The 21,421-nt window shown below is 35.8% G+C and overlaps 1 protein-coding gene across 1 annotated transcript; it reads right to left on the reverse strand.

Annotated features, from left to right (window-relative positions):
* Positions 1-2,839: 2,839 nt before the first annotated feature.
* Positions 2,840-20,603, reverse strand: LOC116780016 (heterogeneous nuclear ribonucleoprotein K-like). Its single transcript, XM_032674520.1, has 13 exons — positions 20,555-20,603; positions 19,615-19,712; positions 17,961-18,017; positions 16,479-16,522; positions 15,473-15,545; positions 14,769-14,882; positions 13,593-13,721; positions 12,809-13,116; positions 12,419-12,473; positions 4,422-4,437; positions 4,265-4,332; positions 3,651-3,820; positions 2,840-2,873 (listed from the first exon to the last, which is right to left on the reverse strand). The coding sequence occupies exons 1-13, from the start codon at positions 20,601-20,603 to the stop codon at positions 2,840-2,842; spliced, it is 1,215 nt and encodes a 404-aa protein (XP_032530411.1).
* Between the last annotated feature and the right edge of the window lie 818 nt (positions 20,604-21,421).

The raw sequence follows: 21,421 nt of genomic DNA on the forward strand, positions 1-21,421 counted from the left end.
AACCAGGTCACAGCTTTATAGTAATATTCCCTTAAAATAAATTGCTTAAAATATTGCTTGTACAATATAAAATTGGTTTTGACTTAATGAGGTCATATAAACCTACTTAAAATGCGCACAGCCAAAAATGGCAAATGTGTAATGGTTGGTAACTCATGCACCAAGCAGTTAAAAAAATAATTTCTAGATATTTTAATTTCAGACATAATGTACAGAAACATGCACCCAACAGTGAATGCTGCTACAGAACCCATACCTTAAGGGCTACATTTCAAATCCAGCAGTTTCTGTACATAGCAGTCAGCCTTTTAAAAATTATTTCGGTTTCTACAACCAGTATTACTGAACTATTTTGAAGTACAAGTGTAAGGACTATTGTGCTATCAGTATTCCCCTACATCCCTCTCCTAGCAGAAAACCCCAGCAGTCCTCCTCAAGAGACAAGCAGCTAAGTCAGCTTTGGCCCTAAGTCAGTAGGGGAAAGAGGGGTAGGGACAGAGGCATAAGACATAAAACCCAAACCCACAGCTTCCTTTACAGTAGGAATCCCTAAGGCTCATCTCAAATCATAAATGATTGGTTTTAAGGAAACCCTAAAGAAAACCCTACTAAAGCTAAAATGGTGCTTATTTGTAAGACTAGGTTAGTGTCTTAAAAGATGCAGATCATTAAAAAGAAAAACCAAAACATTATTCTCTAGTATATAGACTTGTGCAGCTTTTCCCCTGCTAAAATATTTTAAAAACAAAAACCATATACACAATGTAGAAGTGCATAGAAAAAAAAAATCCTGCACCCATGTTTTTTCTTAATTTGCATTTTTGTTTGACCCTTTTTGCTGATTTCTCCATTTAATTTATGTTCAGCCTTTCCCAAGGAAGTGCCAATTCTACACGTATGTTTATTTACTGGGAAAACTGGCATACTCCTTGCCCTAGACAAAAGCAGGTTTTGGGTGTTTTCTAAGGATTGATTATAGCTCTGCTAAGTAGGTCACATCTTAGCTCCTTCCCCTTTCCCATTATATCATAAGCGTAGCTCCTTATTATGACAGGAATTACTTCATATGGTTCAAAAAAATGAGAAAAATAAAATGTTCAAGACACTGATAGGAGAAATAGAAACTTTACTCCCAGTATCCTGGAATGCCCAAATAAAGAACAGTATAATCTTAGAGAAGTCCTAGAGAATAAGATAAGGGATGTAACTCAAACAAGATGTAAACTAAGGTCTGTGTACCCAAACAAGATAAACTTTATGGTTTTTGTGGTGAAACACAGTGATGCTGTGCCTGCTTAAGAACTGAGGTCAAGACAACAAAGACGACCTGGAAGGACCAAAGAAGGACTTCCAAAAGGGGTGTGACTATGTAAAGCAAACTAATGAATATGTATTAAGTAAGCAAGAATAACTAATGAATATGTAAACAGTATGTGTAATAAAAAGCCCTGTCTGTCATTTGGCACGTTTGATTAGAGGAGCTATCCTCCAAACATCCAGCATGCTGAATAAATGCCCTTTTTAACACCTACAAATTGGTGTTTAGGAGTTTGTTTCTGCTGCTTTTCAGTATAAACACAACCTCCCCCAAAGTGAAATAATCCACTTAATCTGGATCAATCGCATTCAGATTTACAAAGTTCTTTTGAATTTCTTTTTTTTTTTGCTTTTATTTAGCAAGTGAAATTAAAACTTGTAAACTATATATACAAATGCCAAGGTATTACATAAAAAATATCCAGAAGTACTTTATTTTTTAATTTCTCACAAATATTTTCTATGGAATTCAACAGGGAAACCAAACAAATTTAAGTTCTGTATACAATGAAAATCAAGTTAGATACTGCTAATTTGTCAATTCATACAAATTTCTATCTTACACAAATGAGAGCTCTGAAAAGTACAATTCATTTATTAATTGCTATTCAACTGCTATTTTTAATGTTATTTGCATTAAGCAAGCTGTGTAGAACCAGGTGTATTTAACCCACTGTTTAGTCAGTGGCATCACAAAGTTTTAAAATATTTTATTTATATGTCACCTATATAAATATGTACTGCAGAGGACCAAAAAGATGAAAAAAGGTCAAATTTCACGCAATGTTTGCAATAATATTTTTGTAAGTCTTTTCCCCAAATAGCAAAGCCGAGCCACTGTTTTTACACTTTCTTTAATTTGCCAAAAACACGTAACTCCATCTATATCAAAGAAGCAGAAGAGCAAGCTTAATAGCAACTTTCATTTACACATTTTCTTGTGTGTGGGGGGAAAAAGGGTGTATTTATTTTAGATATTACCTTACATATATATAAAAAAAAAATGACCACCAATAATAGGTTCACTAAATTTATTTCATAAAATACATTTTAAAAAAGAACATTACATTCTACACACTGCCCTCAAAGGATGTCAGGGACATGTGAACAACCAGTCCTCTCCCCTCCCATCGAAAAAAAAAAAAATACAATGTACATAAAGCAGGGTGTTCACAATAGTTACAGAAAAAAACCCCATTATGATTTACCACCACTGAACAAAAATAAAATCCGCTCTTTGCTGCTGTTTCAAAATTTCAGTATTAGTCTTGTGCAACCTTTCCCTCCCCCAAATATTTGTAACGAACTAAAACATGACATCTGGCGAAAAGCAGATTCCACTACACCTCAAATGCAGAATACCTATGAAGCAGAGGAATGTTCGCTATTTAAACAGAAGCAGATATTACAAAAAAAAAAAAAAAAAAAAAAAAGGTGCAGGACTCCTTCAGTTCTTCACTAGTCTTAGAAAAACTTTCCAGAATACTGCTTCACACTATAAAAAAGAAAAAATAATCTTGCATTAGAATCCTTCAACATCTGCATACTGCTTCACACTATAAAAGAAAAAGAAAAAAGCATATATTAGAATGATTGACCACACATCTCGCATCAATATTTACAATGGCATTCTTAAAGATTAAACTACAAATCCACAATACTTTTAAAAGTAAATAATTTTAAAAGTTTAACAACTAATAATTACAGGCATATAATTATTTTAAGTACATTTAAATATTAGTAATCTAAAGCCAAACATTCAAGTTAAACATTAAAAAATGCTATGATAGTCAACATGTTATTAAAGCAAAACTAAGCAAGCTAAGTCCAAAACTGTTAATATTTGGAAGAAGAGAAAGTAATGCCAGCAAGGTGTGAAATGCTGCATAACAGCACCAATTGATTTCAACTTGTCCTGTAGAGGCATGGTCTGTGCCATATGGCAGACTGTGATTTGTTGTCAGTTATCTAAAAACAACAAAATCACTAGTCTTCCACACAGAACTAGACCAACATCAACTGAAATCTTCTATATTTTCTACAGGTTCTATATAATTAATTACAAATAGTTTTTTTGCAGCAATTTTCACCAGAGAAATGAGAGGACTGCTTGGCTAAGGTGTCTTCCATCAAGATTAGTTTTGAGGGAATTTTCATTTTTGTTAGAACAGAGAAAAAAGAATCAAGGCAGAACTACCACTAGAGAAGTTAGGTTCAATAGTTACTTAAATCCTGCCTTCTAAAAACTATACTGCAGAGAAGAGCTTCAGAATGTAGTAGTAGGGAAGTCAGTTTAAAAATGACAGTAAGGACAGCATTAAGCTTCAACTTGCCTGTTCTGCAGTAAATACTGAGCATTTTGTATCTGGTCCTGTGTTCCTGTAATAGTTATTATTCGATCTTCTGAGCCTTCTAGCGGTTCATCAATTTTGATTGAAGCTCCTGACTCATGACGTATTTGTTTGATTCTCTGGCCTCCCTTTCCAATAATAGAACCTGCCAACTAGGGGAGAAAATAAAGCATTCATTTCTTGATATAACTTTCTCTGCATAGTACTGTTCAAGTAGCTTCCATCCACATTTAGTTTTAAGAGTTACAATGGAAGCTTACTCTTTTACAGCCTCAAAACAGTCTCTGTAATGCATATTATATAAACACAGGTGGAATAAAGTCGGAAGAACCAAGTGTTTGTAAAAACAAGTTATGTAGACCATCTCTATTATTGAATATTAAGAATTAAAAAAAGTTCAGTGCAATCTCTAAAGTCAAAACAAACCAAATATCCTTAAGAATAAACTATTGATGATTTAGAAACACTTGCTTTATATTAAAAGTACTTGTCAAGCATCCCAAATACTTTTGATTTACTTATATAGCCTAAGAAAAGGTTGTGATTTTCTATTTATTTATTTAAATATAAGCAGAAAGCAAGTCAGCTTCACTTACATCTTTGGGAATCGTTACTTGTGTTGTGATGATGGGTCCACCAAGATCTCCATATGAACCACGGCCCCCTGTGTAAGAATAATCTGATTTAAACATATGCATCAAGCCTCTTATTGACTAAATGAAGTGCATGTCAAAGTTCTCTATAAAAACTTACCATATCCAGAGCCACCCTCAAACTATAAGAAAAAGAGAAAGAAAAACCTTAAATAGCAAAACCAGCCATGATTCATTAACATGTTTTCATCTCGAGTATCATACTGTAATTTTATGCAAAAATCCTAATCCACAACCTTAATCTAAATGTCAATAAAGACAAAGTGGGGAAAAGGACAGACCAGGAACAAGGGGGCAGGGGGGGAATATCTCACAAGAACCTCTTAGCTTGCTCTGTTAAAAACTCTACGAATAAGTCATTAAGATCCAGGCATACCAATTTACCAAGCAACCTTACCAATTCAGTTGGTAAACAGCTCTTGATGCTAATCTACTCCTGACCCTTGAACTAAACTAACACTCAAACCAAAAGATCAGAGTTCAGCCTTATTACTACTACCTATACAGCTCAGGAGAAATGAAAGTTTCAGTTTGGGAAAAGACGTTTACTTGGTAACTGTCAACTTTCCTACTCCGTCTATTATCTCAAGGAAAAACCAATTCAACTCTAATAACTTGTCTCTCCATTCAGACTATGCTACAATCCTTTGTATCTTAGGAGGTACAATCATGACACTAATAACTACTGTTCTGCTAAAACTATCATATACCAAATCCAAATCACTGCAATGCAGCACTCCTGATTGCTTTTATTTTTAGGACTAGTACTTGGTATCAAGTGCTTAATTTAATGTCTTCTATATGCAAAACCACTCATTTTAATCTTCCTGTAGAAGCAGAGAATAGATGTGCACGCTTCTCTAGAATTCAACTGATATCACTGAAATACAGGAACCTGTGTGAACTACTTTTTTTCAGAAGTTGTAATGCAATAACTTTTTCCAAAAATATATTTACCTGCTAGCTTTTTAGAGTCACACCAAAATGGAAGCTATTCAGAAAAAGTTGTCCAGCTGTCATCTGTTTCTAAGCAACCTGTGTTGTTTAATCACGTTGCTTAGCAATACAGACCATAAAACAACATTATAGAGCTTGTAGTGGAGTGCAAAATACAAAACAGTGAAGGACACTGCTTAGAACTTAATTCAGAGACTGATCATAGCAGCATATTCCACATACGTACTCTTCTACCTACTTCTGCTGATATTTTGCCTTTTTTGGGCTAACTTGTTTTAATGAAGAATCCTTTTCTTGACCCTTTCCACTGCTGCTCCTCCCCAGACTACAAGACAGCAAATGAATTTGACAGCAGATGAATAATTCTAACTGCAATGTTTATGTAAGCTAGGAACTAACATTTAATATTTGGTGGCACTTTGCCATCTTCTAGACAGCATAAACACTTGCTGACACCCTTTGAACTTTCCTTCCTAAACCTCCTAAGAGCAAGAAGTTTGATAAACACAAATCAAATGGAATACTTTCAAATATATATGGATAGGTAATGCACAAGTTTATCCACAACTATAAGTAAAGAATTATTTTTAGCATTCCTTATTTGAAACAGGGGAAAACACAACATGAAGTTAACATAAAACATATTCCTAAATAGATGCACCTACAGGGTGCTGAAAAAGCAAGAGTTACAGTGAAAGTTACAAATTAGAACAGTAAAATAGGGTACAAAAGAGACAATACAACAGAAAAGTTTCTCGGCTGTGTTGATGCATGTTTCCATTGCGAAACAACTTCCTGTATAGGATTCACTGTTCAGGACATAAACTGCCAATAACCTGAGTTAGAATGACAGCTTTAGGGATTTTTCAATAGGTGCAAGCTGCCACTAACTATGTTCAATCTCAAGAAATTCCAGTTATCACTTAACCAATTCAATTTTTTTCCTCAAGAATAAACTATTAAACCAGTCAAAAGCATGAGCACACTCACCAACTCTGGTGGCTGCATGTCATCACAGGCATCCACATGACATTGCATCATCTTCCAGGGACAACATAATGGAAGGAAAAGAGGAAATGTATGCATATTAAGTTCATGTTAAAGAGGCTTATAGATAACTTAGCAAACACATACATACCAATATAGAGAAACATTTTTCTGCACTACTAAAAAAGGCTCAAAAGTACACAATATAGAATAGTTACAAGATTCACTCCCTTTTACTTTCAGTGCAAGGGAACTGTAACTGGTCACACTTTCCCTTGTTTCTGTGGCATAAACAGATATTCCTCTTACACAAAGGATGTCAGACAGTTAAGGGGAGAGCAAAGCTCACAGTTTGTTGTTTGGTTTTTTACCTCTGAGTACTGAAACTGTACTATATAGTAAAAGATGTTACTCTCAGATACCAAAACCTTCTATTTCTCTCATGCATAAAAACAAAACAGAAAAGGCATTTAATAAAACAAGTAACTGTCATTGATATATCTATGTCAACAATGGGTCAAGCAGGAAGGACATAGCTTCTCATATTTTATTAATTAATTTCTGTATACCTTATATAGCCAACAGCTAAACTAACAGCTACTACTGCCTAATTATATTGGAAATCCAATTTTTTTTTTAAGTGTGATATATAGCATCTCTTTCCTTCAGTCTTCTATAACAAATGCTGGGAAAAAAAAAATCAACAGAATTATAAAAATACAATTTGTAGAATCCACTTGAATTACTATTAAGGCAAAGGCCTTTACTGGATTTAAATGTGCAACACGACATGAATGGCACACTAAGAAAAGGACAACACCACTGATGAATTATTCTTCAAGGAACTAAGGGACACCTCCAAATCAACCACCCTTGTCCTTATGGGTGACTTCAACTTGCCAGATGTTAACTGGGAACACCACACAGTTGGCACAAACAAGTCCAGAAGATTCCTAAAACACGTGGATGAGAACTTCATAGCATAGGTACTAAGGGAGTCGACTGGGAAAGGCACCTTCCGTGATTTGTTGCTTGTTACTAGAGAGGGTCTTGTGAGTGAAGTGGTGATTGGTGGCTGTCTTGGCCACAGTGACCACGAAGCAATTGAGTTTAAAATCTCTGGTGACAGAAGGAAAAGCACCACCTCCTAAGGGCACAGGAGCAGGCAATTCCCAAATGTCGGAACTCAAGCAGGCGAGGCAGAAGGTCAGCTTGGCTGAGCATGGATCTTCTCTTGGAAATAAGGCAAAAAAGAAAGTCTATGTGCAGTGGAAGCAAGGTCAGGTGACATGAGAGGAATACAGAGATGTTGCTTGCCGCTGTAGGGAGAAAATTCGTGTGGCCAAAGCTCAACTGCAATTGAAGCTGCCAGAACTGCGGGGGACAATAAAACGAGTTTTTTAAATATGTCAATAGCAAAAAGGAGACCATAAATAACATTGACCCATTACAGGATGAGGATGGTCACCTCACAAACAGGGACAGAGACAAGGCAGAGGTGTTTAATGCTTTCTTTGCCTCCGTCTTCAACACCGATGACAGGCTAAGGGAATCCCAGTATCCTGAGCTGGAGGACAATGACTGTGAGAATGATAAACTCCCAGTTGACCCTGAAGTTGTGCAGGATGTGCTGCTCCAGCTAGATCCCCATAAATCTATGGGGCCTGATGGGATTCATCCAAGAGTACTCCAAGAGCTGGCTGATGTCATGACAAGACCTCTCTCAATGATTTTTGAATGATCTTGGGAATCTGGAGAGGTCCCAGTTGACTGGGAACTGGCAAACACTGTCCCAATTTTCAAGAAGGGCAAGAAGGAGGACCCTGGAAACTACAGGCCTGTCAGTATAACTTCAGTGCCTGGTAAAATTACAGAAAAGATTATTCTGGAGTTATTGAAAAACACTTGACAGACAATGACTGCCTTGCAGTCATTGGTCAAAGCCTGCATGGCTTCATGAGGGAAAGGCCCTGCTTGACAAACTTGATTTCCTTTTATGACAAGGTAACCCACCCAGTTGATCAAGGGAAGCCAGTTGATGTAATCTTTTTGGATTTCAGTAGAGCTTTCGATATTGTCTCTCACAGGATCCTTCTGGACAAAATGTCCAGCCCACAGTTGGATAAACACATCATGTGGTGGGTGAGCAATTGGCTCACAGGTTGAGCACAGAGGGTAATAGTGAATGGGGTGATATCAGACTGGGAACCTGTCACTAGTGGGGTTCTGCAGGGCTTCATTTTAGGGCCACTTCTCTTTAACATCTTCATAAATGGAAACAGGACTGGAAAGGATACTAAGTAAATTTGTTGTTGATACTAAATTGGGAGGAGTTGTTGACTCCTTCAAAAGCAGAGAGGCTCTGCAGAGAGATCTTGACAAATTAGAGGGCTGGGCAATCACCAACTGTATGAAGTTTAACAAGGACAAGTGTGGGATTCTGCACCTGGAATGGGGCAACCCTGGATGAACATACAAGAGGTTGGAGAGCAACATCACAAAGATCTGGGGGTCCTGGTCAATGGCAAGTTGAATATGAGTAAACAGTCTTCCCTGGCAGTCAAAAGGGCAGACCATATTCTGGGGTGCATCAAGTACAGCACTGCCGGCTGGTCAAGGGAGGTGATTGTCCTGCTCTACTGTTTGTCAGTATGGCCTCACTCCAAGTCCTGTGTGCAGTTTTGGGCACTATAATACAAGAAGGATAGAAAGCTATTAGCAAGTGTCCAATGGAAGGCCATGAAGATGGTGAAGGGCCTAGAGGGGGAGCCATACGAGCAATGGTTGAGGTCACTCAAGGAGACTGAAGGGAAACCTCATAGCAGTCTACAGCTTCCTCACAAGAGGAAGCAGAGGGACAGGCACTGATCTCTCTGGCAACCAGTGATAGGATCCGAGGAAACAGCACAAAGCTGTGTCAGGGGAGGTTTAGGCTGGATACTAGGAAAAGGTTCTTCAACCAGAGGGTGGTTGGGCACTGGAACCCAAGGAAGTGGTCACAGTCCCAAGCCTACCAGAGTTCATGAAGTGTTTGAACAATGCTCTCAGGCACATGGTACGATTTTTGGGGTTGTCCTGTGCAGAGCTAAGAGTTGGACTCAATGATCCTTGTGGGTTCTTTCCAACTCAGGATATTCTATGATTCTATGAAAATATAAATGCTCATTTAAAAACAGTTCCTAAAATACTAGGTGCAGGACAAGATATGTAACAATTTTCTTCTCTACAGACTCATTTGTGCTAGCTACGACTGATAACCAATGGAAATGAAATCAAAACCAAATGAAACAATAACTGGATAAAACATTATAAGATAAACTGGATAAAACAATAAGAATTTATTGTCTTTTACATGCAATTGAAAAATATGCATGCAGTCCTAACTGATGGCAAATTCCTTGGTCCAGAAGAGTGAAATTTGAAATTTTGTTAATTTTAGTATTTATGTAGATAAATGTGTCAAACATCTTTCCTTCACTGTTGGGTTTTTTTGTTGTTGTTTTTGTTTGCTTGGGTGGTGGGTTTGGGGTTTTTTTTACATGTTCCTTAACATCAAATCTATTTAAACATGAAGTATGTTTAATATTTTTTTAGGGTATGTACCTTTATTGAAGTGCTAATACAGATGTGTATATGCACATATATATATATATATAAAATGATTAAGTAGTAGGAATTATTTAAATGAGGAAAACCAGATTAGAGATCTGAACATACACTACACAACACACATTCTGATTGAGCTCTCAATTAACTCCAATTTAAAAATACTTTGAAAGCATTAGGAATTGACCATTAAAACAAAAAAAGGGGGAGAGGGGGATTAAATAGCTTTATATGTACTTCTCCACCTTATTTTTTCCCCTGGTATGTTTTTGTGCATTTGTATATCTGAAGCACCCATGGGGATGAGGGTGTTAAAAAAGAAATAGCGGAAATGTATTCATGTTTTCTCAGCTATCAAATTAGCCATTATGGTCCCTAGGCATTTGATTTGGAGTACTTACAGCCTAAAATATATACCTCTGTAAAAAAGAGTAACAATGCATGTATGTTTTTCAGTAAAATGCTTCAGAATAGATTACATATATACACACACAAAATTATTTTTTCCTCCCATCTTTAAATTTACAAGGCTGTCAGTATCGTTACATCTCAGAAAATTCAAGTTTCACCATCCAGTCTTGGTTCACCATCTTACGAGTCTTGAACTACTGAACTTTCCCACCTTTAGAGAACTGGCAGAAAATGAGGATTTCTGTAGATTCAGCATTTCCAAGATGTTGGTCCTGAAAGAGACTCTATTCTTGCCTTTTAATGCATTTATGTAAAATGGCAGTCCTGCTCTCTGAAAGTAGCCTTTTCCATGCATTACTTCACAAACCACAATGATGTTGGTTTAATTTAAATGTTTTGCTAGAGAATGGTTTCTACATGAAATACATAGTAGCTCAAGACCTTATATTTCTGGCATGACACTTCACGCTTTAGCCACACAATCCATGGAAAGACTTCTCATGTGTTTATACAGTTAAGGATACTGGGACTATGGTTAACTAAAACTAAAAATTAAATATGATCTGTGTCAGAAAGCAGTCCTCATTGTAGGCAGGCTATAAAACTCATGCATAAAGCAGCCAAAGACATGAGCATCTCTACTGTGAAGAGGAAATAGAATTGCTTTTCAGAACAGGGAAAAAGAGCAGAGGTGACTCCCATTTATTTGTAGAAAGTCATGTCAAGAAAGCCAAGGTCAACCTGATCAAAGTCAGACTAAATAGAGTTCAAATAGATTTTTCTATTCTAAATGGAACGGAACAGAACTAGAACACACTATTGCCCAAGCTGAAGACTGTGCTCAACTATATATTCAAGGATGGGCAGACTGCTCTGTTTATATGCCCTAACATTGGTTTTACCAGCTGCTAATACGAAAACACAAAACCTGAACTTTGAAAACATGAAAATACGAATAAGTGATCTTAGAGGTCTAGTTCATGACTTCTAGTTTCTTAAGATCCTGAGTAGCATAGACAACTTGCTGGTTTTATGTTGTGGGGTTTTTTTGTTTTATTGTGGGTTTGTTTACTTTTGGGGGGGTGTCTGTTTTTGGCAATTTTAAGTGCAAGTCTTTCCTTTCAATATTTCTGATAGGCTTCTGGTGCCTCAATTTTGACATTCTTTTAATATGTGCTTCCAGTATGTTACTGGAAGTAATTGCCTCTTCCTCCTAGGAGATGGCGATGTGTAAATCTCATTTAGGTAGCCCATTTCATAGCTCCTCTTCTTTCTCTTCCATTCATTTAAAATAAAATAATCTCATCTAACCTGTCATCTTAAGGAAGAGGCCAAACAGAATCAGAGGAGGGGAAAAAAAAAAAAGGAGAAAAGATTGTTAACCAGAGATTTACCTCCCAGATACCTATGATTTCTCTTCCCAGGAAAAAGGATACAATAAATGACTATCAGGAAGTCACATTTCAGAGTACAACATGGAAGAGTAATCTTTAAGCCTTTTTTAATTCTCCCCATCCCCCAACATGGTTGAAATGTATCTAATTTCATTTAAAATTCAACTTATCAGTGGTCCTGGCTCCAAAACATTTGAAATTACAGTAGATTTTTTTGCAGACAGAAATCAGCATAAAGACAAGAACTGAATTGAGAAAGCAATCATCTGCCAGACCAACTAGAGCTCTTTAAAGATATTATTCATGTTCTCAAATTCTGCTAGCATGTCAGAACAATGTTTTCCAACAGATGTTTCCTCAATCTGAAAAGCCTCTCAATTCTTATTTCTGTCACTCTGATTAAAAAGAAACAGTCTACAAGAAGGTCTGGGTAATAAAACCTGAAGGGACTGTGCTCTACCAAATTTCTATTCCACTGTTGATGGTAGGTGGGAAAACCAACCAACCAAAAAAAAAAATCCCACAAACCAAAACCACAGATGATCACATCCCAAATACTCTTTATACCCCAAACAGTCGTATTTTTGGGGAGACCATTTGTATGGCCAAAACATTTTGGTGATATCAAAGTTTATCAGAAGCACACATGCCCCACACTTAAAAGTACATATTCAAGAACAGTTTCCTTAGATATTCAAAGTGTTAACTGTATTTACTAAACAAACCGATTTTTAACTCCTACCATTCCATCATAACGGTCTCCAGGTCTACCTCTTCGATCATAAGACATAAGATCCCTAAAATGAGAAAAAGTAGCAGCACATGACTCATGTTATAAACTAGTTTATATATTGTAATTCAAGTTTTAATGATTTGCACACAATTATCAATTTCTGAATGCTTTGGCCTAGTTCTGAACGACATAAAATAAAGTTACAGAATTATTAGTCCTGATAATACTGCAGAAATAACTTAATTCAAATATTTTACAAAATTTTCTGGTGCAATGCACACTCAATCCTGCATAATCACTACTAACATGGAGCGTGAAACAAGTCCTGGAAACATGAGCACAATTCAGTAAATGTTACTCAACTTGAGTTTTGTACAATGCATTTATGCAACACCTTACCCGCCACGAGGAGGTGGTGGAGGAGGAAGAGGAAGATTACGAGCTCTGCTGCCACCTCTGCCACCACGACCTGGCGGAGGTGGTGGAGGTCCTCTGCGAGGGCTCATATCATCATAATCTCTTCTTGATGGAGGCATAGGTCGTCCGCCACGACCAGGAGGCATTCGATCAAAGCCTCCTCTTCCACGCATTGGAAAGCCTACTGGACGTCCCCTTCTATCATCAAACATCATTGTAAAGCCACCATAGTCATACGTTTCATCATAGAAATTGGGATCGTAAGGCTGGGCCCGTCCTTTAATTGGAGACTGACACACATACACATAAAACAAAAAAAAAATATATATTTCATTAAACTAATATATTAAATGTATAAATATGAATTTATACATGCTGAATATGTTCTTTATTTTGCAATGCTGATAAGCAAGGCAGGGATGGTGATATGCTTCCTGAGAGCTTAACTATGATAGAGAAACCGCTGTTATTGATGGGTGTCATGTAACTTTGTCTTAATTTCTCCCCAATTTAAATTTTCTTATTTTACTGACATGTAAAGCATGACTAAGTCCCTTGGAACCAAAAATGTTTTCTCTCTCCAATAAGGTACACTCCAATTCTAGCAGACAGGAATAATTTCAAAGGGTGCTAACAGTCCAACGCTTATTTTGTTACTGAAGAAGAAACACCGAATTCAAAATAGAAATGGAAAGATATAATTTTCCAGCCAAATCATCCTGACTTTCATGCATACCAATGAAAGAATAAGTTTAAAACACATTACCTCAGAGATAAGATCCAAGATAATCTTGATACACTCCACAACTCTATCAGGTTTTCCACCAATAAGCACCACTCTATCAGTGGAATGAGGACAACATTCTTGAAAGAGCTTAATGGTGGTTTGAGTGTTCTGTCAAAGAGAAGAAAAACAACCCCCAAAACCTTCAAATAGAAGTATTTTAAACAATTTTATAAACTTATTGAAAGTAAAATAGGTAAGACACATACTGAAACATTTTAAAAGAAATGATCAAACAAAATCATTAAACTTCTAGTCATTTTAAGTGAATGTTTGGCTTCTGAGTTCTTACAACAAATTTAATCTTAGGATATTACGTTTCTAAGACCTGCAATGACATCAGTTTGTATGAAATGCTAGTGAAAAGGAAAAATTTTTGAAATCTTTCAATTATGGCTCATCTACATGGTCATTTAATCAAATATGAGCAAAAGGACCACATATTCATTGTAAGCTTACAGGTTATATAAACCTTCATATGTCATAAAAACATTCTTTAGATCCAAGACAGCAATGTTGCCAGGATTATGTCTAGTCATCTTGCTTTCCCCTCAGTCCACACAAATAGTAGCTTATGCCTAAACTGACCTGGAATTGCTTTTGACACAATGTGAGGAAAGGATAGAAAAAACCACTATAGATTGATAGAAACCACTAGTTTTTTAAAACAAAACCTCATTCCTTCACAAAGGAAACAGTGGTTGTCAAGGAAGTGAAACTTAAAAAAACCCACAACAAACAAAAAACTAAACAAACAAACAAATCTCCAAGAGAAACCCACCCCACACTACTTTTTTATAGCAATATTTAAACATCTATTAAATTATCATCACTAAGAGTTTATGGAGATGCATCCACGCTAAACCATTTTCCATGTCCAACACCACCAACAGTCTATTCAGCAGTTCATTCCAGAAGGAGTGATGAATGGTATTTTAATTTTAAAAAGTATCTTTTATTTTTGAAGATTACTGTTAATATGCTTAAAAGCTTTATAAGACGTTCTAGGCTTTATCCCCAACAGCCACTTCATGAATGAAATATGTTCTGAAGGATCATAAGTCTCAGACGATGCTTACACTCACTGCTTATGAACACAAAAATCTAATTTTTTTTAATAGAATAAAAGTAAAATCTGGAAAGAATAGGAAACAGTACCTCTCTGAGTTCTTTGATTTTAGCACCCTTAACACCAATAATTCCTCCTGCTAGACTTTGGTGAATTAGAAGTCTTAATTCACAGTCAAAGTCGTTACCTTTGTAGTGCTGATACTGTAAGATGCATACAAGAACAAAATATTAGTCAGGGGAAAAAATAATTGAAAAATCAAAATACTAATTTTGGTTTTCTTTGTAAAGATTTTTCTCCAAACAGCATGGTATGACTTAATTTACTGCTGAACTGTAATACTGTATTTGCTACAATAAAAATCACGTATTTTTAAGTACTTTGCCTCAACACGAGGTGACGTCAAATTAGCTTTCCTTATTTCTTTTATTAATATTGTTGTTGTATAAAATTTTAATATATCCAACAGTGCAACACACTTGATTACAAAGCAAAGGCAGAGTGGAAATTACAATAGAGCTACTTCAATTTGGGAACTAAACAAGTCAGGAAACAGGTGTTTTGAAGGGGAGGAGGCTGTTCCAAATATTAACTTTCTAAGAAGAAATTGTCTCTGTCCGCTATCAAAAAAAATGCCAAGACATACATTGAGCGCTATAGGCCTTCTTTTAAAAAAGGCTGGGTTTTATTTTCTAAATTACCATATCAAAAATAGCACACAGTCATCTAGAATTATCTTGTTTTAAAATCTAAATTTACACCTCTAAAAAAGTATCAAACCTAAGAGACATACCTCTTCTAAAGTAGGGATAATCTTCTTCAAGATTTCTCCAATTGTCTCTGTATCTGCACTTATACTCAAGATACTGTTAGAGGCCATAGTGTCAGAAAATATGGAGAAGGTCGAAAGTAGCAGAAATAAGTTTAGTAGTCATAATCATATACAAAATTCTAACAAGATTGACTACACAGAAGGACTTACAATTAATATTCCCCATTTAAAGTAAAGCTGTTCACTGGATTTACAACACATGCATCTTTGTTTATGCTCAATATATATGCATGATGAATTTAAGGCTAGATAGATCTTGCAGAGAGAATGAGAGAGCACATGAAAGCTTTTGAAAGGGCTCAGACAGATTAAGCAGGCAAGAAATCGATGCAGAACTGCAAGTATGAGTGAATATTCACTTTCCCCACCACCACTAATTTAGTATATCCTTGCCATTACATTGGTTAAACTAGCACACCTTTCTATAGAAAAAGTGGGGATATGTAAGTGGTCAACATTATATCTGCAGTAAGGTTGAGACATCAGCTAGAAATTAGATTACTAATGGGCTCTGCAAAAAATGGAATATAAATACAAGGGGAAAAAAAACCAAAACAAAAAAACAACCCCACAAACAAAAAGAAATGTAACACAAATGAGAAGAAAAGCAAACTAGAGTTAGTATTTTATCAGAAATAATTATGAACAGACAATGCTGGGGGGAGAAAGGTGGGCCACAAAGACCAGAGCAAGAGACTCTTGAAACAGTTTGATTTATAATGCAGTGAATATACAACACTTGAAGCTGTTCTTTTTCTATTGAAATAAAATTAGTGGATTGTTTGGGTGGCCAACTCACGTAAAAGTTCAGTGACAAAAAGACTTAATGGGGAAAATAAGACAGAAAACTTTAAAAAAACAATACACGGTCTATAAGGGGATGCTATTTAATTATATCAAAGGCAGGTAATAAAATACATTTCTCTCTTTCTAATTAGGCAGTGAGGCATAAACTGTTGGGACATACCGCTCGGGGCCACTGCTGTCTGGGACTGAAACACTTGCATTGTACTGCATTGGTCATTGGCGTTCGTGGATGTTGGCATTGGGCATGGGCATTCAATCAGAAGTTGTCAAGTATGGTACCCGTTTGGCAACGAGCACATTTTTGGGCATAGCCAACCAGGGTTTTCACATGGGCGTTCAGGGGCGGATGGGCCAACGTCATGTCATGGTGGGCAACGCAGGGGCAAGTCGATCCAGTACATGGGTAACGGAGATATATGGCCAAAAAAACAAGGAGAGGGAAAAGGGGGAAAAGCAATAAATTTTAATTTAATACAAACTATACTTATTACTCTCAGTTAATGAAGCAAGTTTAAGTTGTTCTGAAGACTAACACAATAATGGATTGCTACATTGACTATGGCTTAACAGTATGGATCTTCACGAGTTATCTGACTAAACTATGTTTTAACAATGATGTTTCAGTAGCAGGCCATCTCATAAACGTAGGCACAAAAACTGTTGAGATCCATATTACTGAAACCTTGGGCAAGTTGGGAAAGTTAGTATTCCAGACCAGTTAAATTATCTGGACTAAGGTGATGTGTTTATTTACTTAAACAAAAAAGCCCCTAGCTGCCAAAGTTAGTGAGTGTACGTATGATTCCTGACCATTTCAGCTTAATCCTCAATTCTGGTTGCTAAAGTTTGTGAACTTAGATGGAACTGATTCTGTGATGATATATTAGCAAATATTGTGTTGAATACAGTCTTACTTGAAAAAATTGTCAAAATTGTAGCCGAGGCTAAGTACATGAGTGTAAACAAATGGAATTTAAGAAGCATTGCCAAGTTTTATAAATACATAACATTTACGCTGAACATGTCTAATCACAAGAGTCAACCCATATGAAATATGAATAGGTAAATAAGTCATGACCACTTAAAAATGCTTCCAAGTGGAACGTTTCTTTACTGTTCTATACCTGTATTTAAGTCATGCAACCTTAAAATGAATGTTTTTGTGCTTTATGTCCACACTGTTAAAGTAAAACCAAATGGATCGTTATGTTTTGGGTTTATTTCTTTTTAAAGGAAGTTAAAGAATTCTTTTATCACTGGGTTAAGGCAGCCACCAGCAATAGTTTTTAATAGCACTATAATTGATTAACATATATGGGAAATGTTATAGTTATGAGTTTTAAGCTTTGCCAATATTTCTAATTAAAGATGTTATTTAAAGCGTGTAATTTAGAGGTACCCTGTTTGAAAGCAAAGAGGTTTCATATAAACCTCTCCTCCCACATAACTTGAGCTGGGCTTTAATTAAAACACAAATTTAAAAATTAAAGTTATCTCCTCTAACAATTATAAATGGCTTATAATTAGATTATTGTTGTCTAGGTTTGAATTTCTCAATTTCCAGAAATGTAAGCAATCAAGTTTTCAATGCAATGCTCTGAAAGAATTGGTGTTAAATTAATTCAAACTCATGTATACTCACATCTGTACGAAGTGCCTTAATATTTTTGCCACCTTTTCCAATCACTGCTCCAGCATTCTGGAAAATAGTTTTCAGAAGCTATGTTATGCTAATACAGCACACGGACTACATTTTTGAACCGAAGACTAAGAACAATGTGTCTATTTTTGCATTACCTTGTGGGATGCATTTAGGGGCGGGGAGGGGTTTGTTTTGCTTTTGAAAGGTTCAAATTAAATCAAAACATAAACTGACATGGTTTTACCATGGGGGGAAAAAAAAGTCAATACAGCTCTTACCACTGAACTTTGGAAAGACATAAAAATACTCAGTAATACAATTTCAATTTTAAGTTTCTAGGCAATTCTACCTGTATTCTCATAGAATCATAGCTGGACAAGCAGATGAATAAAAACCTGGTTAGATGATTGGTAAGTTACTGGATCTTACCGCACCTGAAGGCTGGTAAGAAGTGGGGTACCACAGAGGTCTATCCTGGTATCTGTCATGTTTAACATAGAATGGTTTGGGTTGGAAGGGACCCTAAAGATCATCTAGTTCCAACCCCCCTGCCATGGGCAGGGATGCCACTTGCTAGATCAGGTTGCTCAGGGCCCCAACCATCTCAGAGTATGACTGAAAAAATATCTTATGGGATTTCATGCATGTTATGTAGATCAAGGATTTTGCCAATTTATTTGATCACTTTAATGTTTGCAAATTTCACTTTCCCACTCCAAACATTTGATAATTCCAAATGCTACTTTTGATTGAAGCCTATGTGACTCAACTGATCACTCAAGTAGATACCGTCTGAAGAATGTAAAGTCAATATAAACAATCGCTACTCTCCAGTTGCTAAAATCAACGGGAATAAACTCAGATATTCAAGAGAGGCAATTGTAAAACTAATTTCTTACCAGACTATTTCAAGAACCACATGCAAAATTATTGCTTTTACTATGCAGTTCATATATGATGCTAACACCACCACAAATATTTTGCAGCACTCCACATAACTTGACTATTCATCAGAAATGCCATGTAGAGCTAAGGTAACATTCCCCTACCCCGACACAAAAGACTGAGTTACTCCAGACAGCACAAACATCTGCAACAACTGGAAACACTAAAGGAGATTCATAAACAGCAATTTTACTGTGACAATTTATACTAGTCAATGAAGCAATTGCAATCCGTGAAACATTATTCCCTTATTTCCTCCTGTTGATACATGTAGATTTACTAAATCTGGGAAAATTACCAAAATCTTGAGGAAGCCCTCATCTTGCCTCTCATATTTAATTTACAATCATAAGTTGATCATTCTTTAAACTAATTGCTTTCTAAAGACTAATACACAGCTGGTCCTCTGGAAACAATTACGTTCTACCTAAACATGAGAATTGGTTTATTTTTATTTCTTTATTTTTTCAATTAATGCATTTTTTTTTTAAATCAGAGAAGTCCCATAGATCATTAGACTCATCCTTGAAAAAAAATATTGAAGGTAATACCATTGTGATACACTTCTACTATCACGCTTACAAATATTCCTAATAAGTTATTTTAAGTAAAGTACACGTTCTTTCTAAACATGCACCACAACATACACTGCTACCACGGTCTTAAGCAATGGTATAAGCAGGAACAGAGTGATACTGAAAAAGCATACTTTGCTTTGAAGCAAGATGCGCAATTCAACCATCTCATCTGTATTCCGAGATCTTTTGAAGGCCTGTTCTTCTTCCATATCTTCTGCAGGACGTTTGCCTGTAGACAGGTCCGTAGAGGGGAAAACACAAATATATATTTAATTTATTAAGTCATGATAAAACTGTATATCAAGCTATGCACTGTATTCCTAGTGAAGCATTCCCTGCTATTAGCCCAGTGCTAACTTCTGACATCTACCCTGAGTATATATAGCACAGAAACATTACATATCAATTACTGAAGACTCATTCAAATCTATGAACTACAGTTGGAATGAGAATTTTGCAAACTTAGTGAATAAAATTACAACGTTGTTTACAACAGTGCTGCATCACCTACTTAGTATTTCTTTTACAACTGGGAAAACCTTAAAGCCCATAAGATCAAAAGTAGTTTGTCCAATACTGAAATACTGGTGAAACAGTAGGAAAGCAGTATTTCAAATCACTTTGAAAAACTGGTCTGAGTCAACTCAATACTAATGCTCTAAGTCTTCTTCACTAATTATGTCCAAAAGGCTTTTCATTTAGCTAATATTTAGATATATTTCACATATATATACACACACATTCCTTCAAAGTAATAACTGCAATAAATAAAATGCAGTAATAGATATGCCTGACAGTATTTTTACACGATCACATTTTCCATACAAGTACTGAGCATTTAGCTATCAAATATTTTTAAATCTTTTACTTATAACTTTTAGATACTTAATGTCTAAAATACTCCCACAGAAAAATTACATGTTCATGATAAAAAAATCACGTAAAACCACACAGGACACTTAAAAGATTAAAGAAAACATGATAAAGTTAAAGCATTCCAAAATAGTTTGAAATACCAAGACTCAAAAAAATGAATCCCCCCAAAATAAAATAGCCCTTTAAAAAATTTACCATTTGTCTCTGTGTTGGTAAAGGTCTCTTCCTGTTGTTCAGTCTCCATTACCTCTTATTCTTAGGAGTGAAGATGAAACCTGCTGCAGAATAAAAAAGAACTAGTACATTATTTTGTGGGGGAAAAAAGCTAATTGTGCATCATACTAATGGGAAAAGCAAAAAGAGATGCCTGCTTTTAGAACTTACCAGTTTTATATACACTTGCAGAGCAAAACTCAAGTGTTCTGGGCGGGATCAAAACCCTACTGCTTCAGAAGCCTATGAAAACAGCATAGATCAGGTTCTGTTCACTTACAGGTATGATTCTTGCTACAACTGAAAATGGGGCTTTGACCTGAGATTTTGCTGCAAAGCTTTATTTATAAATGAGAAAACAAGGCCAAATACATCACTAAGAAGAGAAATAATAATGAAGTACAAAAGCTTACAGACACACAATTACACTCTGAATTATTTCAAACTTGCTAAGTTTTCAAGCATTTGCTAGTTTTAAGCAATCACATTTACTGATAATGATTTTCAGATATTTAAAGTGAATAATTATCTGGTTCCTACTTTTAGGATGTTATATAATATATACCTTGAATTTCCTTTTTAAGAGACCCTATGTTTCAATCTGCTAATTGCTAGTTCTAAATTTAGACTAAACAATTTAGACTAAAAAGTTATAAAATTAATGCTGGTGATCATAATAAGTTTTCTATCAACTTACTAGCATGCCTTCCATTCAATATAACAGATGAACAAAAAATTACACACAAGCCACACTTGAAAAATTCTGTTAAAAATAGCACACTGTAATGTATAACCTCTGCGTACATGCATGAAGAATGTCAAAAGCAACCTTTTTTGACCTTGTGAAAC

This window comes from Chiroxiphia lanceolata, chromosome W, assembly GCF_009829145.1.
Source record: "Chiroxiphia lanceolata isolate bChiLan1 chromosome W, bChiLan1.pri, whole genome shotgun sequence".
Classification (NCBI taxonomy): Eukaryota; Metazoa; Chordata; class Aves; order Passeriformes; family Pipridae; genus Chiroxiphia; species Chiroxiphia lanceolata.